The sequence below is a fragment of the Ahaetulla prasina genome, chromosome 2 (assembly GCF_028640845.1).
Source record: "Ahaetulla prasina isolate Xishuangbanna chromosome 2, ASM2864084v1, whole genome shotgun sequence".
Taxonomy (NCBI): domain Eukaryota; kingdom Metazoa; phylum Chordata; class Lepidosauria; order Squamata; family Colubridae; genus Ahaetulla; species Ahaetulla prasina.
In genome coordinates, this window is record NC_080540.1 from 5,937,526 (window position 1) to 5,961,529 (window position 24,004).

A 24,004-nucleotide genomic window follows, 5' to 3' on the forward strand; every position below is an offset into this window, starting at 1 on the left:
ATTGGAAGAAAGAAGAATTACCTACAATCAAGAATGGACAAAACAAAACAACAAATGGACACTCAAAGTATCAAATCTGGCAGAGATGACAAAATCTCCGCTTACTTGAAAGACTATATACTAGAAAATATATTTTAGAATGGAAAATGTGGATTGATTATATTTAAAATAAGTATCAGATAAAAAAATATCGAATAGCATATGAGTAAATTTAGGAAATATTTTGTATTAGATATATTTTTGAAGGAGAGGGGAATTGAGAGTGTGACTAAGTGTGGTGTGACTAAAGATTATAATTTAGGAATTATTTTGGATTATGATTGTTAGTTTTGATACCCTGCATTTTGTTCTGGGAAGTCGGGGTGGGGGGTGGGGGGTAAGGGGGAGGGGAATTGGGGGGGGGTTTGGTAGAGATGGAGTGATGGTTAATGTACAGGGATTATTGAAGAAATATAATTAATGTAGGGTCGGGTCTGCATAGTTACCATTTTAGAACGGTGGGGAGGGAGAAAAGAGAGAGTAGGAGGTAGGAAAGAGAAGAGGAAGGAAGAGGGATAGTAGAGGGAGAAGGAAGGTGGAGGGTGGAGGGAGGAGTGGATGTAGATAAGAGAAGGAGAGGAAGGTCTGGAAAGTAAAAGAAGGTAGAAGAGGGAAGAGTGTTAAAAAGGGTGGTGGTGACTGGGCAAGCCCGACTAATTGTATATAACTGTACATTGGATGAATTATTTGATATGATTGTAAAAATAAAACTTTTTATAAAAAAAAAAGAAAAGAAAAAAGAAAGAGGGAGGGAGAGAAGGAAGGAAGGAAGGAAAAAGGAGAGGAAGGACTACAAACCTGGCACTAGACACAGCTTCAATCCAGGGATAATCCAAGGGAACTGGAGGTCATCTAGTCCAACCCTGCTCCAGCAGGACATTGTTAGTGAGTTTCTGTCTTTTGATTCCCCCAGTCACATGGTTATATAGCCACACCCACCCAGTCACATGACCCCCACTAAGCCACACCCACCGAGCCACACCCACAGAACCGGTAGGAAAGAAATCTAGATTTCACCACTGGCCCAGGAGCATCTGTGAAGTCCACAAACTTCCCAAGCATTGTTCTGGAGAACTTTGAATGTCAGAAATATACTTTGATTTGATGTGTGTTTTATGATCCAGAATAAATCTGTCACTACTTAATATCTCATATTCATGGAGATGAAGGTCTTCTTAAGTTAGGTGTCTATAGAGATTCTCAAGTCGTCCAGGTCAAGGTTGTCTCACAGGTGCTTTTCCAAAAGGTGATTGGACTTCCTTGTGTTTTTTTTTAATTTGAAAATGTTTTGCTGCTCATCCAAGAAAGTTCTTCCAATCCATTCAGAACGGAAGAAGCTTCTTGGATGAGAAGCGAAATGTTTTCAAAGAAAAAAGAAAGAAAGTCGATGTCGTGTCCCACTCCTCCTCTGACGGCCGGGTCGGGGAAGTCCGTATCAAGCGTGCCTCTGCAGCTTTGCCAAAGTTCTGTCAGAGTTCTCAGGGCAGGCAGGAGACCAGGATGTGACTTCAGCAATCCAAATTAGACTTTGCCTGACTCAAAGGATGCCAGAAAGCAGATCCTTTATATAGGCCATGGGGTGTGGCTCCATGACTCAGCACTTAGCCAGGCCTGCCCCTCCCTTCCTTTTGCTGACATCGCCTCTCCACTCTCCGGAAGCGTGGATCCCTCCACCCTCCAGCTGCTGGCAATTCCAGCTCGTGACTGGCTTCACACTCCCCAGGCTCACATGCTGTGGGGGAGGGGCCCAGCTGCTCCGTTTGTCCGGGCATGGTGCCAGGACTGGGGGCTGGAGGCATGTCAGGCCATTTGTCTTGCTCGGTCTGTCCGGGCATGGTGCCAGGACTGGGGGCTGGAGGCATGCCAGGACATTCTTCTGCACTATCAGCGTCCAGCAGGAGACGAGAGGGGCCCGGCTGCGGCGGGGGGCGGGGGGGCGAGCAAGGCACAACAGTCCAGTTACCTTTTGGAGAAACACCTTTGGGATTCTTAATTTAGACCCCCCTGTCTAGGCAACTTTCAGATGTGTGAACTTCAACTTCCAAAATTCCCCAGCCAGAGTGGCCCTTGTCCAGAATTCTGAGCTGAAGTCCACGCACAGAGTTACCAAGTGTGGGAAAAACTGAGTTGGAGTTTTCCAGCCTTGACCTGTTACTTCAGGTTTCATTTTAAAGACTTAAACTTGATGCAGTTGAAAACTTTCATACAGATACCCTGTTTCCCCCCAAAATAAGACATCCCCTGATAATAAGCCCAATCGGGCTTTTGAGCGCATGGTAAATAAAGCCAAGCGTTTATTTCAGGGTTCAAAAAAAATATAAGACTGTAGAGTAGATGGTCACCAAGCTGGCCATCCTGACTCATCTCATAATTCTATTAAAACTTGCTTCAGTAATAGGTCAAGAGATTATGGGACACCACCCTTGACGCTCCACTCCACATCAGCATAATAACCATAGTTTTAGTTGTTTCATTCCTCTTTCCTACATACTCTGTACTTTCGGTCATGCCTGGGTGGTCTAGAAGAGGGTTCAGGCTAAGTTCATGTCTCACATCTGTGACAACAGCCCTTCCCTGTCAGTTTTGGAAGGCAATTTTCTTTTTGCTTCTTAACTGCCATATATTTTAGCTGGGGAAGTTGTTGGAGCGGTAGAAAGTTAGTCATAACAACATTCCGTGTTCAAGGACTTTTGCCTGCGTCTGATGGAGACTGCCTGAAGATTGTATGTAATTGAATGTGAAGAATTGATTGGACAATGTGATGAACTTGTGGGTGTGGGGCAAGGCTGTGAACTGTCAACTGGGTATGGAAAACCTGGAAGCTTTCAGTTTCGGGTTTTCCCAGCTGTGCCAACATGACATCTCTAATGAATTGGAACTTTGAGGAACCTCAAGCCTCAGAGCTTTATTTCATTGGGGGTGTTCCTTGGAAGCCTGACATTCCCATCACGCTATATGACTTTTCCCTACGTACCATGTTATACAAATGCTTCATGTACAAAAGAGGAAGAATAAAAATGCGTGGGCACGCTTGCTCGCACGCTTGCAACCATCTCAAGTCTCGTGTGCAATTATTGAAACCCAACACCGCAGCTGTTAAATTAGTCACACGATCGCTAAGGGAATCCGGCTTCCCCATTGACTTTGCTTGTCAGAAGGTCGCCAAAGGGGATCATGCGATCCCGGGACACTGTAAACTCTCATAAATATGAACCACTTGCCAAGCGTCTGAATTTTGATCACATGACCATGGGGATGTTGTAACGGTTGTTAAGTATGAAAAATGGCCATAACGTCACTTTTTTCTGTGCCATTGTCACTTCAAACGGCCACTAAGTGAACTGTTGTAAGTCGAGGACCACCTTACTGTTGGGCTGGATTCAAAGCTGTCGTGTCCCACTCCTCCGCTGACGGCCGGGTCAGGGAAATCCGAATCAGGTGTGCCTCTGCAGCTCTGCCAAAGTCCTAGCAAAGTCCTCAGGGCAGGCAGGAGACCAGAAAGTGACTTCAGCAAGATATGTTTAGACTTTGCCTGACTCAGAGACTGCCAGAAAGCAGGTCCTTTATATAGGCCATGGGGTGTGGCTCCATGACTCAGCACTTATCCAGGCCTGCCCCTCCCTTCTTTCTGACGTCGCCGCCTATCAATTCTTCTGAAGCGAGGGTCACTCCAGTCTGCAGCTGTTGGTAATTGACCTCCCTCAGGCTCACATGCTGTGGAGGAGGGGGAGGGGTCTAGTTGCTCCGTTTGCCTGGGCATGGAGCCAGAGCTGGGGCTGGGAGGTGTTTCCTCCTGTCTGGGCATGGAGCCAGGGCTGGGGCCGGGAGGCATACTAGGACATTCCTCAGCGTTCGGAAGCAGATAAGAAGGCCCCGGGTGCGGTGAGAGCGGGCAAGACACAACAAAAGCTTGCTCTGCAAGCAAGCAAGCAAGGCTGCCGTCCTCAAGATATGGTGCCCCCTCCCCCCAAATCAATCTGTACTGGAGGCTGCTCTCCCCCATCCCATGGATCTTCTTTCGTTAGAATAACAGAGTTTAGAAGGGACCTTCATCTAGTTCAACCCCCTGCTCAAGCAGGAGAATCTATACTAGTTCAGATAAGTGCACCTGTGTGCCTACCGTCCCTGTCCTGATATTCCTTTTTACTTACTCTTTTCATGCATCCAAGTTACGTTTATACTTTTACCTGTTATTTTATATATGATTGACAAATAAATAAATAAATAAATAAGGGACTGCTTCTTCTGGAGGCAAGTTGTTCCAATGATTAATTGTTCTGACTGTTTCTCCTTAGTTCTAAATTGCTTCTCTCCTTGATTAACTTCCATCCATCGCTTCTTATCTAAAAGAAGAAGGGGATGGCAGAGAATAATAATAATAATAATAATAATAATAATAATAATAATAATAATAATAATAATAATAATAATAATAATAATAATAATAATAATAATAATAATAATTTAATTTGTATACCGCCCTTCTCCCGAAGGACTCAGGCAAATAAAATAATACAATATATTACAATAAAAACACATTTTAAAAATGAGGTGGCTGGATGGAGTCACTGAAACAGTTGGCATGAGATGAAATGGATTCCAGGGGATGGTAGGATAGGATAGGATATGATAGGACAGGATAGAATAGAATTTTTTACTGGTCAAGTGTGATTGGACACACAAGGAAATTGTCTTGGTGCATATGCTCTCAATGTACATAAAAGAAAAGATACGTTCATCAAGAATCATAAGGTACAACACTTAGTGATAGTCATAGGGTACAAATAAGCAATCATGTGATTGGACACACAAGGAATTTGCCTTTGGTGTAGCCTGGTGTATCCTGGAAGACAGTTGTCCATGGGTTCGCAATGGGTCTGATACGACTTCACAACTAACAACAACAACTTTTTTTTTTAATTGAAAAAGTTTTACAACAATTAAATTTTTTCCCTCCCCCCTCCCCCTCCTTCCCCCCTCCCTCCAAAACCCCCCTCCCCCTCCCCTTGACTTCCCGGAGCAAACACAAGGTATAGTTCAATAAACAAACAGTCATACATTAAATTTTTAAAATCTAACACAATTATAATCCTTCTTTCTCACATAACCTGTCTTCTTCCGTTAAAATAAAAAACAACATCCTTCATTCAAAGGCAATCTGAAATTTCTTAATCTGATATCTATTTTGAATATAATCAATCCAATTCTTCCATTCATTTAGATATTTTTCTTGAGTACTGTCTTTCAAGAAGGCTGAGATTTTAGCCATCTCAGCCAAATTGGAAACTTTCAATATCCATTCTTCTATTGTGGGTAATTCTTTTTTCTTCCAATATTGTCCAATCAACAGTCTTGCTGCTGTTATTAAGTTCAAAATCAATTTAGTCTCAATCACTGTACAGTCTGTTGTTATTCCCAAAAGGAAAAATTGCGGTAGGAACTTTATCTTCTTCTTCAGAACATTCTGCATAATCCACCAAATTCTTATCCAGAAAGACTTAATTTTCTTACAAGTCCACCATACATGAAAATATGTAGCATCATCACAATTACATCTCCAACATTTCGCTTGCGTATCTGGATACATATATGATAATTTCTTAGGATCTAAATGCCATCTATAAAACATCTTCTAAAAATTTTCCCCTTAAATTCTGCGCTTGCGTAAATTTAACATTTCTAACCCAATTTTTTCCCCATGTTTCCAACATTGAGGACCTGTATACTGCACGAATCAAGAAGAGGGCCGTGAAAATATTTGCAGATTCCTCACATCCTGGACATAAACTGTTTCAACTCCTACCCTCAAAACGACGCTATAGAGCACTGCACACAGAACAACTAGACACAAGAACAGTTTTTTCCCCGAAGGCCATCACTCTGCTAAACAAATAATTCCCTCAACACTGTCAAACTATTTACTAAATCTGCACTACTATTAATCTTCTCATTGTTCCCATCACCCATCTCTTTCCACTTATGACCGTATGACTGTAACTTTGTTGCTGGCAATCCTTATGATTTATATTGATACATTGACCATCAATTGTGTTGTAAATGTTGTACCTTGATGAACGTATCTTTTCTTTTTATGTACACTGAGAGCATATGCACCCAGACAAATTCCTTGTGTGTCCAATCACACTTGGCCAATAAAATTCTATTCTATTCTGAATATTCTGTGCCCATTTCATCATACAATCCTTTATTAAATCTCTTTCAGAATCTATTTCTAAACAACAACAACAACTTCTTGCCTTGCCTTCCGGTGCATTGGAGCATATCAATCAATCGGAACGGAGTTGGAAGGGACCTTGGAGGTCATCTAGTCCAACCCCCTGCAGGAGACCCTGCCTACTCTATGTCTGACAGATGGGCTGTCCGGTCTCTCTCCTTGAAAGCCTCCAGGGGTGAAGCTCCCGTAACAACTCCAACATCGGTTGATTCTTTCTCCCTGCCCATCCCGAGGCCAGACCTCCGAAGGGCGCAGCCACAGCCGCGGCTCCGCTCAGCTCCGCTCCGCGCCCCAAGAGTTAAAGCTATAGAGAGCCGCGGCTGGCGGCTGGGAGGCGGGCTGGACGGCTTTCGGAAAGGGAGGCTGGAACCGCCGAGGCTCCTTCCTGCTTCTCCGCCCGCCGAGCAAAGACTTGGGGCGTCGCCAGGTCGGGAAGCCTTTGGCCGGCCAAGGCGCCCGGGAACCGGCCAGGTATAAGGCGCGCGCGATCGGGTCCCTTTCGTGGGATGGGGGGGGGGGGAGGGGGAGGGGGGCGAGCTGCCGGTGACCGATCGATCCACCCCGATCGACCCGATCCTGCGATCGAAAGCGCGCCCCCCGTCTTTGCTCTGAACGGGAGGAAGGGAGGGAGGGAGAGAGGGAGGCACCTGACAGCCGCCGCTCTCCGGGTCCGATCCAAGCCTAGCGGGAAATCCCCGGAGCTACGACCAGCCTGATCCGTTCTCAATTCATCCTCGGCTATTGTTTCCCCCCCCCTTTTTTTTTTTAACATTTATATCCCGCCCTTCTCCGAAGACTCAGGGCGGCTTACCGTGTGTAAGGCAATAGTCTCATTCTATTTGTATATTATATACAAAGTCAACTTTTATTGCCCCCCCCCAACATTCTGGGTCCTCATTTTACCCACCTTATAAAGGATGGAAGGCTGAGTCAACCTTGGGCCGGGCTTGAACCTGCAGTAATTGCAGGCTGCTGTGTTCTAATAACAGGCTTCTTAACAGCCTGAGCTATTCCGGCCCCTTCCGCCATAAAAAAAAGAACAAAAACAAAAAGGGGCGGGCGGGGCTGGCTGAGCCCATGGTGCGCAGCGTACTTTTAGACTTGCACAATTCTATTTTTATTTTTTTTTCCCCGGAGAGGGCACCTCTCACTGCGCTTCTCCGAAGACTCAGGGCGGCTTACAGTGTATAAGGCAATAGTCTTATTCTATTTGTATATTTACAAAGTCAACTTATTGCTCCCCCCCAACAATCTGGGTCCTCATTTTACCTACCTTATAAAGGATGGAAGGCTGAGTCAACCTTGGGCCTGGTGGGACTTGAACTTGCAGTAATTGCAGGCTGCTGTGTTTTAATAACAGGCTATCTTACAGCCGGAGCCACCACGGCACCATTGTTGCCTTTGCCCACCTTCGCTTTGCTTATAGTAGCTTCTTATGGCCCCATTAAGGCTGGGATCTCGGCTGGGATCCACACTCCCAAACTAGCCTGGGGCTAGAAGCACTGAGGATCCCCCCGCCGCCACCTTAAGCACGGTTGAAATGAAGCCGGCTGATCACCATGGGTAACTCGGATGCCCCGGTGGTCGTGTGAAAGAATAGAGGGCAGAGAGAGAGAGAGAGACGCGAGGCTTTTTAGCAATAGAATGAATGAGCTGGAAGGGACCTTGGAGGTCATCTAGTCCAACCCCTTGCTCAAGCAGGAGAACCTATACTATTTCAGATAAGTGCACCTGCCTGCCTACCATCCCTGGCCGTCGCCAGGGGAGCCTTTTATCAGGTACGCCTGATCTGCCAGTTGCGCCCCTTCATAGACCGGGACTCCTTACGCATGGTCACTCATGCTCTCGTCACTTCCCGCCTGGACTACTATAATGCTCTCTACATGGGGCTCCCCTTGAAGAGCACCCGGAGGCTCCAACTGGTCCAGAATGCGGCTGCGCGGGTGATAGAGAGAGCCACGAGTGGCTCCCATATAATACCTCTCCTGCGCAGACTGCACTGGTTGCCGGTGGTCTTCCGGGTGCAATTCAAGGTGCTGGGTGACCACCTTCAAAGCGCTCCATGGCTTAGGACCGGGTTACTTACGGGACCGCCTGCTGCCACCGATAGCCTCCCATTGATCTGTGCGCTCCCACAGGGAGGGTCTCCTTAGGGTGCCTTCAGCCAAACAATGTCGGCTGGCGACCCCCAGGAGGAGAGCTTTCTCTGTGGGGGCTCCTACCCTCTGGAATTACCTTCCTCCAGGGTTACGATCACTCCCCGACCTCCGGGACTTCCGACGCGAGCTCAAGACCCTCTTGTTTCATCGCGCAGGGCTGGCCTAATTGTTTTATGGTTTTTAATTGGGATTTTATTATCGTTTTTAACAGTTTTAATGTGAGCCAAAATTTAATTAGATTTTTATAGTGTTTTTAATTTTTATTACGAATATTGTTTTATATTTGGCTGTAAATCGCCCTGAGTCCTTCGGGAGAAGGGCAGTATAGAAATTTAATAAAATAAATAAATAAATAAATCCCTGTCCTAATATTCCTTTTTTACTTATTTTCATGCATCCAAATTATGTTTATACTTCTACCTGTTATCTTATATATGATCGACAAATAAAATAAAATAAAATAAAATAAAATAAAATAAAAAAAATAAGTAAGTAAATAAATAAATAAATAAATAAATAATTTTTTTTAAAAAAGACTGTCTCTAGATTCCCCAGGAAAAAAAAAATCTGGAGGATTTAAAAAAATAACCCTGAGGCCTTTTTTTCCCCCCCCCCCACCCCTTGCATTTCAGTCAAGTGGCAACAATCCTCAAGCCACCATTTGGGGTTTCTTCTCCCTTTGCCACCCTGGATACAAAGTGAGTCTGATCAACCGCTCAACCCAGCAATGAAAATGGAGGCCCCGGAATCTCCAGCGGACCTGAAGCCAGCGTTAGACCTGGATGGGCCAAGAGTAAACCCCAGTGTGGCCCCGATGGGCTCCGACCGGCAGGATCTGAGATGGAGGGCTCTTCCGTACATTAAGCAGGAACCCGAAGAAGATTGTCTGTCGTCTCTGCACTGGGAAAACCAGTGGCAGGAGTTCCTCGGGGGCATGCAGTCCCCTTTCTCAGGATGGGGGTCTAGACCTCTGCCAGCGGCTGCCCCGTGGGGGGACAACAAGGCGCCTTTGGCTCATCTAGCATTGGCTGCTGCCAGCAGCCCCCGTTCCTCGGAAGGGACGTTTGTCCAACCTGGGCCACCAGGTTTTGTGGGGACGATGCACCGGGCTGACCAAGAAAGGCGGATAGTGAAAGAGGAGGTAGAGAACCAGGTGGAGGCCCCAAATCTGGAATCTCCCTGCCAGCGCTTCAAACACTTACTCTACCAAGAAGCGGAGGGTCCCCGAGAGCTTTCCAATCGTCTGCGGGACCTCTGCCACCTGTGGCTGAAGCCGGAGAAACACTCCAAGGAGCAGATCCTGGAGCTGGTGATCTTGGATCAGTTCCTGGGTGTCCTGCCCCAGGCGATGGAGTGTTGGGTCCGGGATTGCCACCCACATACGTGTGCCCAGGCCGTGGCCCTGGCGGAGGACTTCCTGATGAGGCATCCAGAGGAAGGAAGGCAGGAGCAGAAGGTGAGAGCCTGAAGTACCTCAGATGGGCCACCAGCCTTCCAAATCTTTCTAGAAGCTGTGAGCTACCCTTTAATATGCCCAGATGCCGCTAGAGGGATGTCCTTTTGGGTGCCGCGAGGCAGGATGGGTATTACAAGAGCAATTTTGGATGTCTTTGAGAGCTATCTTCACTATCCTGAAGGGACCCAACTGAAGGCAGCAGGGGATTTTCATATTGTACGATGTTATTGTATAATTTTAAAACGGTTAATCTTAAATTAATTCTGATTTTAATGTTAGTTATATGTGTTATATTGTACACTTCCCAGAGTTCTTCTCTGAGGGAGATGAGCCACTAAGAAATAGGAGAAAGAGAAGAAGGAAGGAAGGAAGGAGAGAGAGAGAAAGAAAGAAAAAGAAAGAAGGGAGGGAGGGAGGAAAGGAAAGGAAGGGATGGAAGGATGGATGGAAGGAAGGAAGGAAGAAAAAAGAAAGAGAGAAGGAGAGAGAAAGAAAGAAAGAAAAAGAAAGGAGGGAGCGAGGGAGGGTGGGAAGGAAGGAAGGAAGGAGTGAATGAATCCTGGCTTTCCTAATCCTCCAATAACTCCTCATCTTGACTAATTCCAAATATTTGCTTATATTTAGGGCCCAGGGATGTTTCATGTGGTGACTGTGAATTTTCCTGACTCCGATCAAGCGTCATCTGAAAGGCCGCTTAGCAGGCCGATCAAACAGGAGGTCAATGAGGATGGCCTTTCTCAAAGTAAGCAATTCTTACTACCCAATTAGATCACTGTTTCTCAAGTTGGCAACTTTAAGATTTGTGGACTTTTTTTTTTTTTAATTGAAAAAGTTTTACAAAGATTTACCTCTCCTTCTCCTTCCCTCCTCCCTAGCCTCCCCTCTTTCCCCCTCCTTCTCTCTCCGAAACCCCCCCCCCCCCGGACTTCCCGGAACAAAATACAGGGTATTAAATCTAACAATCATAAGCTAAATTATGCTAACTATCTGTAAACTCCCATCCTCCCCTAGAACCTTAACTCTCCTTTTACAAAGAAAAAACATAAACATAATTCTTGTAAACTGTTCCTTCAGAAGCTATTTGGTATGTCTTAGTCTGGCATCTATTTTGAATATAGTCAATCCATCTTCTCCATTCCAATATGTATCTTTCTTGTGAGCAGTCTTTCAGGAATAGATGTGTGGACTTTAATTCCCAGAATTCCCCAGCCAAGCAACCACGTTGGCTGGGGAATTCTGGGAATTGAAGTCCATACCTTTGAAAGTTGCCAAGGTTGAGAAACATTGGCCTATCTCCATAAAGTGTAGTTCTAGTTTTCTTGTGAAGTTGGTGATTCTGGTCTAGACCACCTTGCGGAGCTGACAAACTAAAGTTGCTGAACAGTTATTGATCATTTATTTAAAAAAAACTTTTTTTTATAATAGAAAATATTTTTCTGTCAACCCATTTTTTTAAATATACAGAAGAACATCAGGGAATAAGAGCAGAGGGTGTCCAGGAAGTAGAAGCCAAAAGATGGAAGGATCTGAGAGTAAAAGATAAAGTTTGTATTTAGAAACAGATGGAAAAAAAAACAATTCATTAATTAATATATTTACTATTTATTTTCGAAACATTAAAAGTGGGTGTGGGATGAGGAAAGGAACATGCAAGGGGAGTCACCTTGTATGAGTTGGGCAGCTATAACAATCAATTACTCAATCAATCAATCAATCATTTAACCAATGATTTTCATAAAATAGACATTATACATCTATTAAATAAATGAATGCCTTTAGCAAGAAATATATTGACTCCCTTTTTACACTGAGTTGTAAAAAACCCTTAATTCAAGGTAAGAGTCATGGCAACTGGATGGAGCTGAGCTTTACTGGCCAGATGCCCTTCCTGACACCACGTAGAGTACGCAGCAGATATTTTTTTCTTCGTGCCCAAGGAGAGAAACATCTGCTGCCACCTAGGATTGAACCCTCAACCTTCCGAGTGGGAGGCAAGCATCTTCACCATTAGGCCCCCATGCAGCTCTTTTTATTTCTTATATTATAAATTTATGTATTTATTTAAATGAATTCTTTTAGGAAGAAAAATATAACTATTTTTCCTTCTAAAGGCATTTGTTTATTGACATAAATACTCGAAATAAGACTGGGAAAAATGACATACATTTTGTAAAAGAGCCAGAAATATACCCCAATTTGAAAGTTCTGATACTGGAAAACAGTAGCAACAAACTGTAAATAACATTCCCCCCAAAATCAGCATTTCGTCACGCATAGTTGAACACAGTCCAGTGTCTCTGGTTTGCACTCTTCTTCTGAGAATGAATTTTATTGTGCTTTCTCTTTATTCCCGCAGACGATGGGCAGGTGGGTGAAATAAAAAAAGGCAACGAGTGGAACAACACCATGAGAATAGAGGCCCGTGGCTCTTCGTCCACGGAAAGGTGGGAAGGGACAGGCAGATTTGGAGAGGCAGGAGAACCGCAGACGAGTCCTCAAGGCCCGCCAGAGAACGGCCCCAGGGGAACGGAAGTAAACGCATCCGGAGTGAAACAGTCCTTGTGTTCAAACTGTGGGGGGAGTTTCAATCCTATCTCCGGTCTGCTCGGCCCAGAGGGGTTCCCCTTGGGGGTGAACCCCTACAAATGCTCTGTGTGTGACAAGAGCTTCTGCCAGGTTGCCAAACTCATCGCTCACGAGCGGCTGCACACCGGAGACTGGCCGTACAAATGCTCCTTCTGCGGGAAAAGCTTCAACCGCAGCTCCGACGTCTCCCGGCACGAGCGGATCCACACGGGCGAGAAACCCTTCAAGTGCACCACCTGCGAGAAGTGCTTCAGCCAGCGGTCCAAGCTGATCGTGCACGAGCGGTTCCACACGGGGGACAAGCCCCACTCCTGCTCCTACTGCGGGCGGAGCTTCCACCAACGATCGGACCTGGTGAAACACGAGCGGATCCACACGGGAGAGAAGCCGTACAAATGCTCCGATTGCGGAGGGAGTTTCCACCGGAGTTCGGATCTGGTGAAACACAAGTGGATCCACACCGGGGAGCGGCCGTACAAATGTTCCACGTGTGAGAAGAGCTTCCGGCAACGCTCGGCCCTCCTGTACCACGAGAGGACCCACACGGGGGAGAAACCGTACACCTGCACGGCCTGCGGGAAAGGTTTCAGTTGTAAAGCCCACCTGGTGCTCCATAAAAGGACCCACACAGGAGAGAAACCCTACAAGTGTAACTACTGTGGGAAAAGTTTCACCACCAGTTCGTATTTTGTGAAGCACCAGAGAATGCATTTAGGGCAAGAAACTCTGCCGGTTCTGTGAAAGGAAGGCACGACACACAGAAGTATTTCAAGGTTTTCCCTTTCCGTGGATCTAAACCTATCCCCTGTGTGTAGAAAACTAGCAGGTCGGAAATAATTTCCGAGACGGCTTACTTTTCTGTTTGCAGGGATTTGTAAAACAAGCAGCGCACTTTCAGTCTGATAGCTTCGTTGGAAGGAGTCTCGATCAGCTGCGGTTGCAAATGTTGAATTGTATCGTTTGGTTTGGGTGGCAAGAAATACCTGTGCTGAATCGTGCGGAAAATAATGACGCTGCAAAATGATTGCCTCCAGAAGTTGTAAATGCTCCAACGCTGGAAGTTTTTAAGAAGAGATTGGACAACCCTTTTGTCTGAAATGGTGTAGGGTTTCCTGCCTGAGCAGGGGGTTGGACTAGAAGACCTCCAAGGTCCCTTCCAACTCTGTTATTCTATTCTATTCTATTCTATTCTATTCTATTCTATTCTATTCTATTCTATTCTATTCTACTCTACTCTACTCTACTCTACTCTTATTCTTATTCTATTCTATTCTATTCTATTCTATTCTATTCTATTCTATTCTATTCTATTCTAGGAAGTGGATTTGGCTGTCTAGAGAAAAGAAAAATTAGGGGTGAAATGATAGCAGTATTCCAGTATTTCAGGGGCTGCCACAAAGAAGAGGGGTTAAAATTATTCTCCAAATCAACAGAAGGCAGGACAAGAAGTAATAGTTGGAAACTAATCAAGGAGAGAAGCAACCTGGAATTAAGGAAAAATTTCCTGACAGTGAGGACAAATAAACCAATAAACCAGGCGTGCCTACAGAAATTGTGGGTGCTTCATCACTGGAGGTTTTTAAGAAGAGACTGGATAGTTACTTGTCTGAACTGGTATAGGTTCTCCTGCTTGAGCAGGGGGCTGGACTAGAAGACCTCCAAGGTCCCTTCCAGCTCCTATTCTGTTCTGTTCTATTCTATTCTATTCTATTCTATTCTTTCTATTTCTATTTCTTTCTGTTTCTACTGTAAAGAAGGGCCTGTAATGGCTTGCCTCATTTAAAAAAAATGTTTATAAAACGTATGGGTGAGAAGAGCAGTTAGGGAGAAGCACTTACCATTTCCTCTGAAATTAAGGAAATTCAGGGGCGGTTCCTTAAGTGACAGGAGACCTGATTTGCTTGGAAGGGACCCAACTTCAGGCCTCTGTTTCACCATTTTAAAAGATTGGGTAGCAAGCATTAGGAAAAGGCCCCTGCAAATAGGTTCTCAGTGTTGAGTATGCAGACACCCTTGGGCCTATCATCCCCTTGTCCCTCCTATATTCAGTTAATATATTTTAATTAAAAATGATAATAAATGGAAAAGTGACTTTTGAGTCGGACCCTGGCCTATGGTCCAAAGCAGTGGTGGGTTTCAAATTTTTTTACTACAGGTTCTGTGGGCGTGGCTTGGTGGGCGTGGCATGGCTTGGTGGGTGTGGCTTGGTGGCCATAGCAGGGGAAAGATACTGCAAAATCCCCATTTCCTCCCGATCAGCTGGGACTTGGGAGGCAGAGAATAGATGGGGGCGCGGCCAGTCAGAATTTTTACTACCAGTTCTCTGAACTACTCAAAATTTCCGCAACCGGTTCTCCAGAACTGGTCAGAACCTGCTGAAACCCACCTCTGGTCCAAAGGCTCCTTAGTTATTTTATTGGAAAATAAAAAATGATGGATGGCTGCTTGGTTGGAAATATGTCCAGATAGCCAGAAAAGAACACTGCATTGGCAGAGAGGGGTGGGGGTGGGGATTGTTAATTGAGGAATTCTGGGTGGGCTGAGGTTGACCCCCATTTTAAAATTCTGAATAAACTGCCCAACCCAACCCCATCTAGAAAAGTTGGTAAAAGATCCTGAACTATGCATCTGGTATAATAAAGCCTCTTCCTAAATTATTTTTGTCAAGAAGCTACAATTTTGAAATCTCTGTAAAAAGAGTCCCAAAATCGAATTTATCCAAAACATTTCCCTTTTATACTCCGCTCTGTCCACAATTCCACCACCCGGGACACAAACAAGTATTGGAAAAAAGGATAATTCTGATTTTTATCCTTTACTGTTAAAACTAATACTTTCTCAATATGCATACAAAGATAGTTCTCCAGTTGCAATAGCTCCTTTAATGACATTTTGAAGTTACAACAGCGCCAGTGTTGGGTTGCCCAGATCAGGCGAACCGGCAACAGTGGGAGGCTCCGCCCACCCACTCGGAGGTCTCTGTGCATGCGCAGAAGCGTCGCACATGTGTGTGAGCGCCCACGAGCAAATCCCACTACTGAACAGCGCTGAAAAAAAGTGACTTGTAACTATCGTACCCACGACTGTTGTGGCTGCCTCATGGTCATGTGATCAAAATTCAGATGCCAATAAAGGAGAAGATTCAAATGCTTGGCCACTGACTCCTATTTATGACGGTTGCAGTACTAGGATCTCCTGCTTGGGCAGGGGGTTGGACTAGATGACCTACAAGGTCCCTTCCAACTCTTAATCTGCAGAAGGCATGGACCACCACGGCACAAGGCTGGCAGGATTTCTTCTGCCTGTGAGCTACTCGGAGGCCTCTGATTGGCCACCTCTGGAAGAATGTCAAGCTGATTTGGAAGATGTTTTTGAATGCTCAGGCCCAAACCAATACAGGTAGTCCTCAATTTACAACCACAATTGAGCCCAAAATGTATGTTGCTAAGTGAAACATTTCTTAAGTAAGTTTTGCTCCATTTTGCAACTTTTCTTGCCACAGTTGTGAAGTGAATCGTTGCATTTGTTAAGTTAGTAAGACGGTCGTTAAGTGAATCCGGCTTCCCCATTGATTTTGCTTCTCAGAAGGTCGCAAAAGGGGACCGGGGACCCTACAACCGTCATAAATGTGAGTCAGTTGCCAAGCATCTATGGTAAATTTGGATCACGTGACCATGGGAATCCTGCAACAGCAGTAAGTGTGAAAAAGAGTCACAAGTCACTTTTTTCAATGCTGTTGTAACTTTCAACGGTCACTAAATGAACTGTTACAACTCGAGGACTATCTGTCATTGAGCTGGTTTTGGTCTCTTCAGCTGAGGCAAAAGGAAGAAGAATATTTATGTGTTTATGACATGAAGCTGATTTTTGAAAAACGGGCTTCTTGCCCCAAATTGGATACATGAGTTTTGGGTAACAAGCCACAGAATAGAAGTCCGTCATAAATTATATGGCAGCTATATAAATTTTATAGCTCAGTGGTCCAGAAAGTGTTTTGCCTGGAGAAACTTTCTGCGTTTACTTAATGACTTGTTCAAAAAAGGCCAAAAACTTGCTTCTGGCCACACGGGTGCCTCGTCTTACAACCGTTAATGACTTAAGACACTACTTCCGGTCCCAATGACGGTTATAAGCTGAGGACTACCTGTCTAGAAATAGACCCTTGTTGAGTCTCAATCTCTAGGTTTACTCTTCAGGGTCTGAATTTTTAAGGCCACCCAGATCATCTTGTAGGAGAGATGGGCGGCATAAAAATGTAATATAAAATAAAATAAAAGCAACATAGATTCCTTCCCAGAAGGCCTGTGTTTCTACAGTTTTGGCCTTTTGTGAGAAAACGGCCGAATTGGCTAATAACGGGAGGGAATTTGGAATTTTCTGGACTTTATGGCGGGTCAGGGAGAAGTCCTGGAGATCCTATAATCGTGATGGCGAACCTATGTGCCTGAAGTGGCACGCCCGTTCCACTTCCAGGTTTCTGGTGCGCATGTGTGCGTTTGTCAATCAGCTGGCCATTTTATATGCGGCAGTGCTGGAAACTAGAAGAGCTGGTCGTCTGTTTTCCTGCATGAGCATGGGCGCCGGCCAGCTGATCATTGCATGCGCTTGCACGCCAGAAGCCCGGAAGAGTAGCTGAAACCGGAAGTTCAGTAGCTGAAACCGGAAGTTCATTTTCGGGCATGCGCGTGCACCCTAGACAGCTCCTCTTCCAGATTGCAGGCCAGACACATGCAAGCAAAGCTCATGAAGCGTGCACGCATGCTCCGATTTTGGCACTCTGCCGAAAAGGTTCGCCATCGCTGTCCTATGAAGTAGCACATGTCTCTTATTTCTGCATATGAACTGCACACAGGATTGCTTAAAGAATAACTATGTCTCAAATGCCTTTCCTTTGCTGTCTTAATATTTGGGATCAGAAGAGGTGGGTGTGGTATTATACGGAAGGAATCTGTACGTGTCTTATGTTTTTTTGTTTTTTTTTTTTGTGGGGAGGAAAGCATGAGTATGTTTGAATATTTATTTATCCTTGCGGTTGGGATGCTATCTTTTTAATGCCTGTAATATAAACGGCTTACTTCTTAATGCCTGGGTGAAAAACTACATGCGTGTCTTTGGTTAACAAGGGGATTCGGGTACGTCGCGTTTCTTCAGGTGCAGCTATGCGACCGTGGCAGCTTGGCAGCAACACCCCATCCTCCGCCTAACCCTGCCAAAGAATTATTTGCCTTACTCGACGACACGCCTGCAAAAATGACTAGTCCTCAAAAAGGAGAACAAAAAAGTGATTGTGTGGATTGATGCGCCGATGGGTCAGGAGGAAGAAACGGCAGGAATCTTAGCTGCACAAATCATTCTCTCTAAAATGGGGTTTTTTCAGCTCCCCAAAGTTGTTGGCGTACACTGGGACACAACTGGAATGTGACCCAAGCCTCCAAGACACTCTAAAGGGCAATGCATGGCTACCTCTCTTAGATTTTCTGTATCCATCTTGGATCCTTTTTTTCCCGAGCTCGGCTTTATTTATTTTTTTATTAAGCAAACCTCGCTCTGCCAAATCAAGAAAAATCTCTCCCCGAGCCGTTATGAGGAACTCTACCGCCAACATTAAGGATCTAAACCACCACAGAAATCGACATTAAGCTGGACTGTGTCCTTGTTTCGCTCCAGTGCCTGGGATGTTCTGCAAGATCCGGGCAAAAAAGTCAAGATGGCCGCAACAATGAGATGGAAGCAAAGTCGGTGGAGTTTCAGCCACACTGGTGCAGCCTCCGTCTTCTGGACAGCTCTGTTCTTGTCCAAATTGTGTCGTCTCCTTGTCTGCCTGGCCGACAAATAGCAGAAAAGCTGTAAAATTTTGCTTCTAGAAGAAACTGACTGGAGAAAGGTCAGCCATCACTTTCCCAGGCCTTAACTAAGGGTCTATTTGACACCAGTAGATCCAATTCAGATAGAAAAGCACATTTTTTTTTCGGACTTTTTTTTTTTCTGTCTTCCCCGCTGTTTCTCCAAAGACAATGAATGTTTATGGGTGGAGGGTGCATGTTTAATGAAGCAATTGGACACACAAGTGAGGACACGGCTACTTCAAGATCTCAAAAACAGGGTTTTTATCTTGGGAGGGGAGAGTTAGGAAATGCATGCACAACCTTACCTGAGGTTTTCTGATTCCCCCACCCCAATCTGCCTGAATAATTGAGCTTGGAGTTAGCTTACAATATTAATGTTGATGATTATTGTCTACATATTACCTGTAATGCTGTATTCTTCAAATAAATAAAATTTTTTGGGTTAGCAGCTCGGCCACAAATCTCATTCTTGAGCGGACCTCCCTCATTTAATCGCTTGGATTAAAATATCTCAAGCATAGTTACGTTTTGGCGCAGAAGTAGCTGAGATGTATGCGCTTCTTTTTAAGAAAGAAAAAGAGAAGCTGGCTGACAGGAGAATTCGGGGAATTGAATTCCACACATCTTAAAGTTGCTGTGAACCGCCCTGAGTCCTTCGGGAGAAGGGCAGTATACAAATCGAATAAATAAATAAATAAATAAATAAATAAATAAATAAATAAATAAATAAATAAATAAATAAAGTTGCAAAGTTTGAAACCCATTGATATAGTTAAATACTGTGTAATCTGTAATTAAAGGGACGCTCAGTGGCTAAGACGCTGAGCTTGTTGATCGAGAGGTCGGCAGTTCAGCGGTTCGAATCCCTAGTGCCGTGTAACAGGATGTTACTTGTCCCAGCTTCTGCCAACTTAGCAGTTTGAAAGCACGTAAAAAATGCAAGTAGAAAAATAGGGACCACCTTTGGTGGGAAGATAACAGCATTCCGTGCGCCTTTGGCATTGAGTCATGCCGGCCACATGACCACGGAGATGTCTTCGGACAGCGCTGGCTCTTTGGCTTTGAAACGGAGATGAGCACCGCCCCCTAGAGTCAGGAATGACTAGGACGTATGTGCGATGGGAACCTTTGCCTAATTTGTAATTTACCCAGAGAGCATCTTGGAGTTTTGCAGAAAGAAAGAGGGGAAGGAAGTTAAAATCCCTGTTTCCATTCCACTATGGGTTGTCCTTGACTTGCGACCACAACGGAGCCCAAAATTTCCACTGCTAAGAAAAGACAGGCGTTCAGTGAGTTTTGCCCCCATTTTATGAACTTTCTTGCTACAGCTGTTAAGTGAATCCTGGACATCATTAAGTTAATAATGCAGTTAAGCGAATCTGGCTTTCCTGTTGCCTTGGCCTGTCAGAAGGTTGCAAAAGGTGATCACATGACCTGGAAACACCGCAACTGTCATAATTACATGTCAGTTGTCAAGTATCTGAATTTTGAGTGGCTCAGACTGTTAAGACAGTCTGTTATTAACAGCAGCTGCTTGCAATTACTGCAGGTTCACGTCCCACCAGGCCCAAGGTTGACTCAGCCTTCCATCCTTTATAAGGTAGATAAAATGAGGACCCAGATTGTTGGGGGCAATAAGTTGACTTTGTACATAATATACAAATGGATGAAGACTATTGCTTGACATAGTGTAAGCCGCCCTGAGTCTTCGGAGAAGGGCGGGATATAAATGCAAATAAAATAATAAATAAATAAATAAATAAATAAATGATCATGTGCCCATGGGGCTACTGCAACGGTCATAAGTGCAAAACACTCACGAGTTAACTTTTTTCAGTGCTGTTGTTAACTTTGAACAGCCATTAAATGAATGGTTGTAAGTCAAGGACTACCTGTACAGGTAATCATTGACCTATAATCAGACACTTAGCAATTGGTCGAAGTTCCAATGGTGATGGGAACAAGAAAGGAGCCTCTTTGGGTAACATTTTCAATAACAAGGACTGACTTTCATTTAATGTTTCTAGTTTATTTGAAGCAGGTTCTACATTTAGGCAAGAGAAACCAAATGCACGAGTACCGTATATGTGGTACCTTGCTCAACGGTAGTACCTGTGAGAGGGATCTTGGAGTCCTAGTGGACAACCATTTAGATATGAGTGTAGTGTCTCGTCCGATCTCACCACAGCCGGGGCCTTCTTATCTGCTTCCGAACACAGAGGAATGTCCTAGTATGCCTCCCGGCCCCAGCCCTGGCTCCATGCCCAGACAGGCTGAAGAGGAGGAAGTATCTCCAGCCCCCAGCTCTGGCTCCATGCCCAGGCAAACGGAGCAACTAGACCCCTCCCCCTCCTCCACAGCATGTGAGCCTGAGGGAGGTCAATTGCCAACAGCTGCAGACTGGAGTGACCCTCGCGTCAGAAGACTTGATAGACGGAGGCAACAGAAGGAAGGGAGGGGCAGGCCTGGATAAGTGCTGAGTCATGGAGTCACACCCCATGGCCTATATAATGCTTTCTGGCATTCTCTGAGTCAGGCAAAGTCTAAACATATCTTGCTGAAGTCACGTCCTGGTCTCCTGCCTGCCCTGAGGACTTTGCTAGGACTTTGGCAGAGCTGCAGAGGCACGCCTGATTCGGATTTCCCTGACCTGGCCGTCAGCGGAGGAGTGGGACACGACAATGAGCCAGCAGTGTGCAGCAGCTGCCAAAAAAGCCAACACAGTTCTAGGCTGCATAAACAGAGGGATAGAATCAAGATCACGTGAAGCGTTAATACCACTTTATAATGCCTTGGTAAGGCCAATACTGCATTCAGTTTCGTCGCCACAATGTAAAAAAGATGTGGAGACTCTAGAAAGAGTGCAGAGAAGAGCAAGAAAGGTGATAAAGAACAGTTGCTAGAATTGGGTATGTCTATATATGTACAGTATATATGCATATATGTCGCTGTATGTGTACCGGGGTGGGCTGCTGGGGGTTCAGGAGAACCTCTAGCTAAGATTCTGTGCAGTTCGGAGAACCCACAAATTCCACTCCTGGCTGGGCCCGCTCACCCTGCCCCTCCCATCCCAGGAGTGCCCACGCAGCCCGTTTTGTATGCAGGTAAGTGCAAGGCACACACAGAGGCTCAGAGAGGGCAAAATACAGGCCTATCAAAAGTTTGGGAAGTTCCAGAGGACCGTCATAACCTGGGGAGGCTGTTTTTGACCTCCCGGAGGCTTGAGGAAAGCCTCTGGAGCCTGGGGAGGGCAAAAACGCCCCTCCCCCCGGGGTGCAGGAGACCGACTAGGCCACGCCCACCATGGCCACACCCTCCCAGCAACTGGCAAGAGAATCCCTTGCTAAAATTTTTGAAGCCCACCCCTGATGTGTACAGCCAGACAATGCCGGCTGGCGGCCCCCAGAGGAAGATCCTTCTCTGTGGGGGCCCCCACTCTTTGGAACGAACTCCCCCCTGGTTTACGCCAAATACCTGACCTTCGGACTTTTCGCCGCGAACTGAAAACATATCTGTTTGTTCGTGCGGGGCTTTCTTAAATTGTTTAGTTCTGACTTCTATTTTTATTTTATTTATTTATTTATCATATTTATATACCGCCCTATCTCCCTACGGACTCAGGGCGGTTTACAGGCAGTTAAAACACATATAAATACAGATTAAAACGACAATTAAAAAACTTATTCTAAAGCCCAAATCATTAAAACAGTATAAATAATAAAAAAACCCTTAAAACCAATTACTTTAAAAACCTAATCCAGTCCCGCGCAGATGAATAAGTATGTTTTAAGCTCGCGACGAAAGGTTCGGAGATCCGGAAGTTGACGTAGTCCTGGAGGGAGTTCGTTCCAGAGGGTGGGAGCCCCCACAGAGAAGGCCCTTCCCCTGGGCGTCGCCAGACGACACTGCCTGGCGGACGGCACCCTGAGGAGTCCCTCCCTGTGAGAGCGCACGGGTCGGTGAGAGGTATTCGGTAGCAGCAGGCGGTCCCGTAAGTAACCCGGCCCTATGCCATACTAATTACCTGTACAGGTAATCCTCGGCTTTACGACCGCAACTGAGCCCGGGGATTATGTGGCTAATTAGAAATTTCTAAATTTCTCTTTGGTTTTAATTGGCGTTTTTTAGATTCTTAATTATTTTAAATTCGGCCATATTGTATAATAAGTTTTTTAACTGTATTTTAACTGTATATTGTTTTGCTTTTTATTCTGGCTGTACACCGCCCTGAGTCCTTCGGGAGAAGGGCGGTTTATAAATCTAATAAATAATAATAATAATAAAATGTGTCAGGTTGGAAGTTGTGTTGGATACATTTGTCTCCTTATTTGTAAAAATAATAAAGGCAGCAGATAAATAAATACATTTTAATCAAATATCCAAAGTGTAGCAGCTACCGGTATCTCCTAGTTCTTCAAAATGAGCCTTTCCTTTTTTTGAGCTTTCCTAGAATGGAACCGTTCTTTTTTTACCATTTTGCGTGCACAACAATTAAGCATCTAAAATCCCCGCGGCAGCTGTCCAAACACTAGACTCGGGTGTCCCACTAACTGAATTTTGCTTGGCATTAAACGCAACCCAGTATCAGTCTATAATCTTACCGCAAATCCAGTATCACCCTATTTGAATTCCCACTATTTATTTATTTATTTATTTATTTATTTATTTATTTATTTATCGTATTTTTATACCGCCCTATCTCCCTAGGGACTCAGGGCGGTTCACAGCCAAAATAAAAACATACATTTAAATACAAAATAAAACATCAGTTAAAAAACTTATTAGAAATGGCCGAATTATTAAAATCACAATATACATAATAAAACCCATTTAAAACCATTTAAATTTTAAAATCTAATCCAGTCCCGCGCAGATAAATAGATGTGTTTTAAGCTCGCGGCGGAAGGTTCGGAGGTCAGGAAGCTGACGAAGTCCTGGGGGGAGTTCGTTCCAGAGGGTGGGAGCCCCCACAGAGAAGGCCCTTCCCCTGGGCGTCGCCAGCCGGCACTGCCTGGCGGACGGCACCCTAAGGAGTCCCTCCCTGTGAGAGCGCACGGGTCAGTGAGAGGTATTCGGTAGCAGCAGGCGGTCCCGTAAGTAACCCGGCCCTATGCCATACTAATTACCTGTACAGGTAATCCTCGGCTTTACGACCGCAACTGAGCCCGGACATTATGTGGCTAAGTGAGAAATTTGTAAAGTGAGTTTTGCCCCATTTTACGACTTTTCTTGCCACGTGTGTTAAGCGAATCTCTGCAGTTATTTCAGGCAGGAACACGGTTGTTAAGCGAATCTGGTTTCCTCATTGACTTCGCTTGTCAGAAGGTCGCAAAAGGGGATCGCGTGACCCTGGGACACCGTAACTGTCATAAATATGTTGTCAAATGTAAATCAATTGACCATGGGGATGCTGTTAAACATCAGCATGAGTGTGAAAAAGGGTCAGAGGCAGGAGTGAAATGCTACCGGATCGGACCGGATCGGGCGAATAGGTAGCGGAGATTGGGGCTGGTTCACCGAACCGGAAGCAATGGCTGGCTGGCCACGCCCCCAAACCGCTTCACGGCCCACAGTCCTGCCGTGCTTGCTTGCCTTCCAGGCGTCCCAGTGGCCAGCTTGCGAAGGCAGGCAAGCGGAAGCCCACATGGAAGGCAGGCAAGCATGGCAGGGCTGCGGGGAAGGA

At 45.2% G+C, this 24,004-nt stretch overlaps 1 protein-coding gene across 1 annotated transcript; it reads left to right on the top strand.

Annotated features, from left to right (window-relative positions):
- Nucleotides 1-6,624: 6,624 nt before the first annotated feature.
- LOC131192737 (zinc finger protein 154-like) lies at nt 6,625-19,724 on the top strand. The gene is made up of 4 exons (XM_058172211.1): nt 6,625-6,745; nt 9,066-9,889; nt 10,514-10,631; nt 12,246-19,724. The coding sequence occupies exons 2-4, from the start codon at nt 9,161-9,163 to the stop codon at nt 13,214-13,216; spliced, it is 1,818 nt and encodes a 605-aa protein (XP_058028194.1). The 5' UTR covers nt 6,625-6,745; nt 9,066-9,160; the 3' UTR covers nt 13,217-19,724.
- The last annotated feature ends 4,280 nt before the right edge of the window (nt 19,725-24,004 follow it).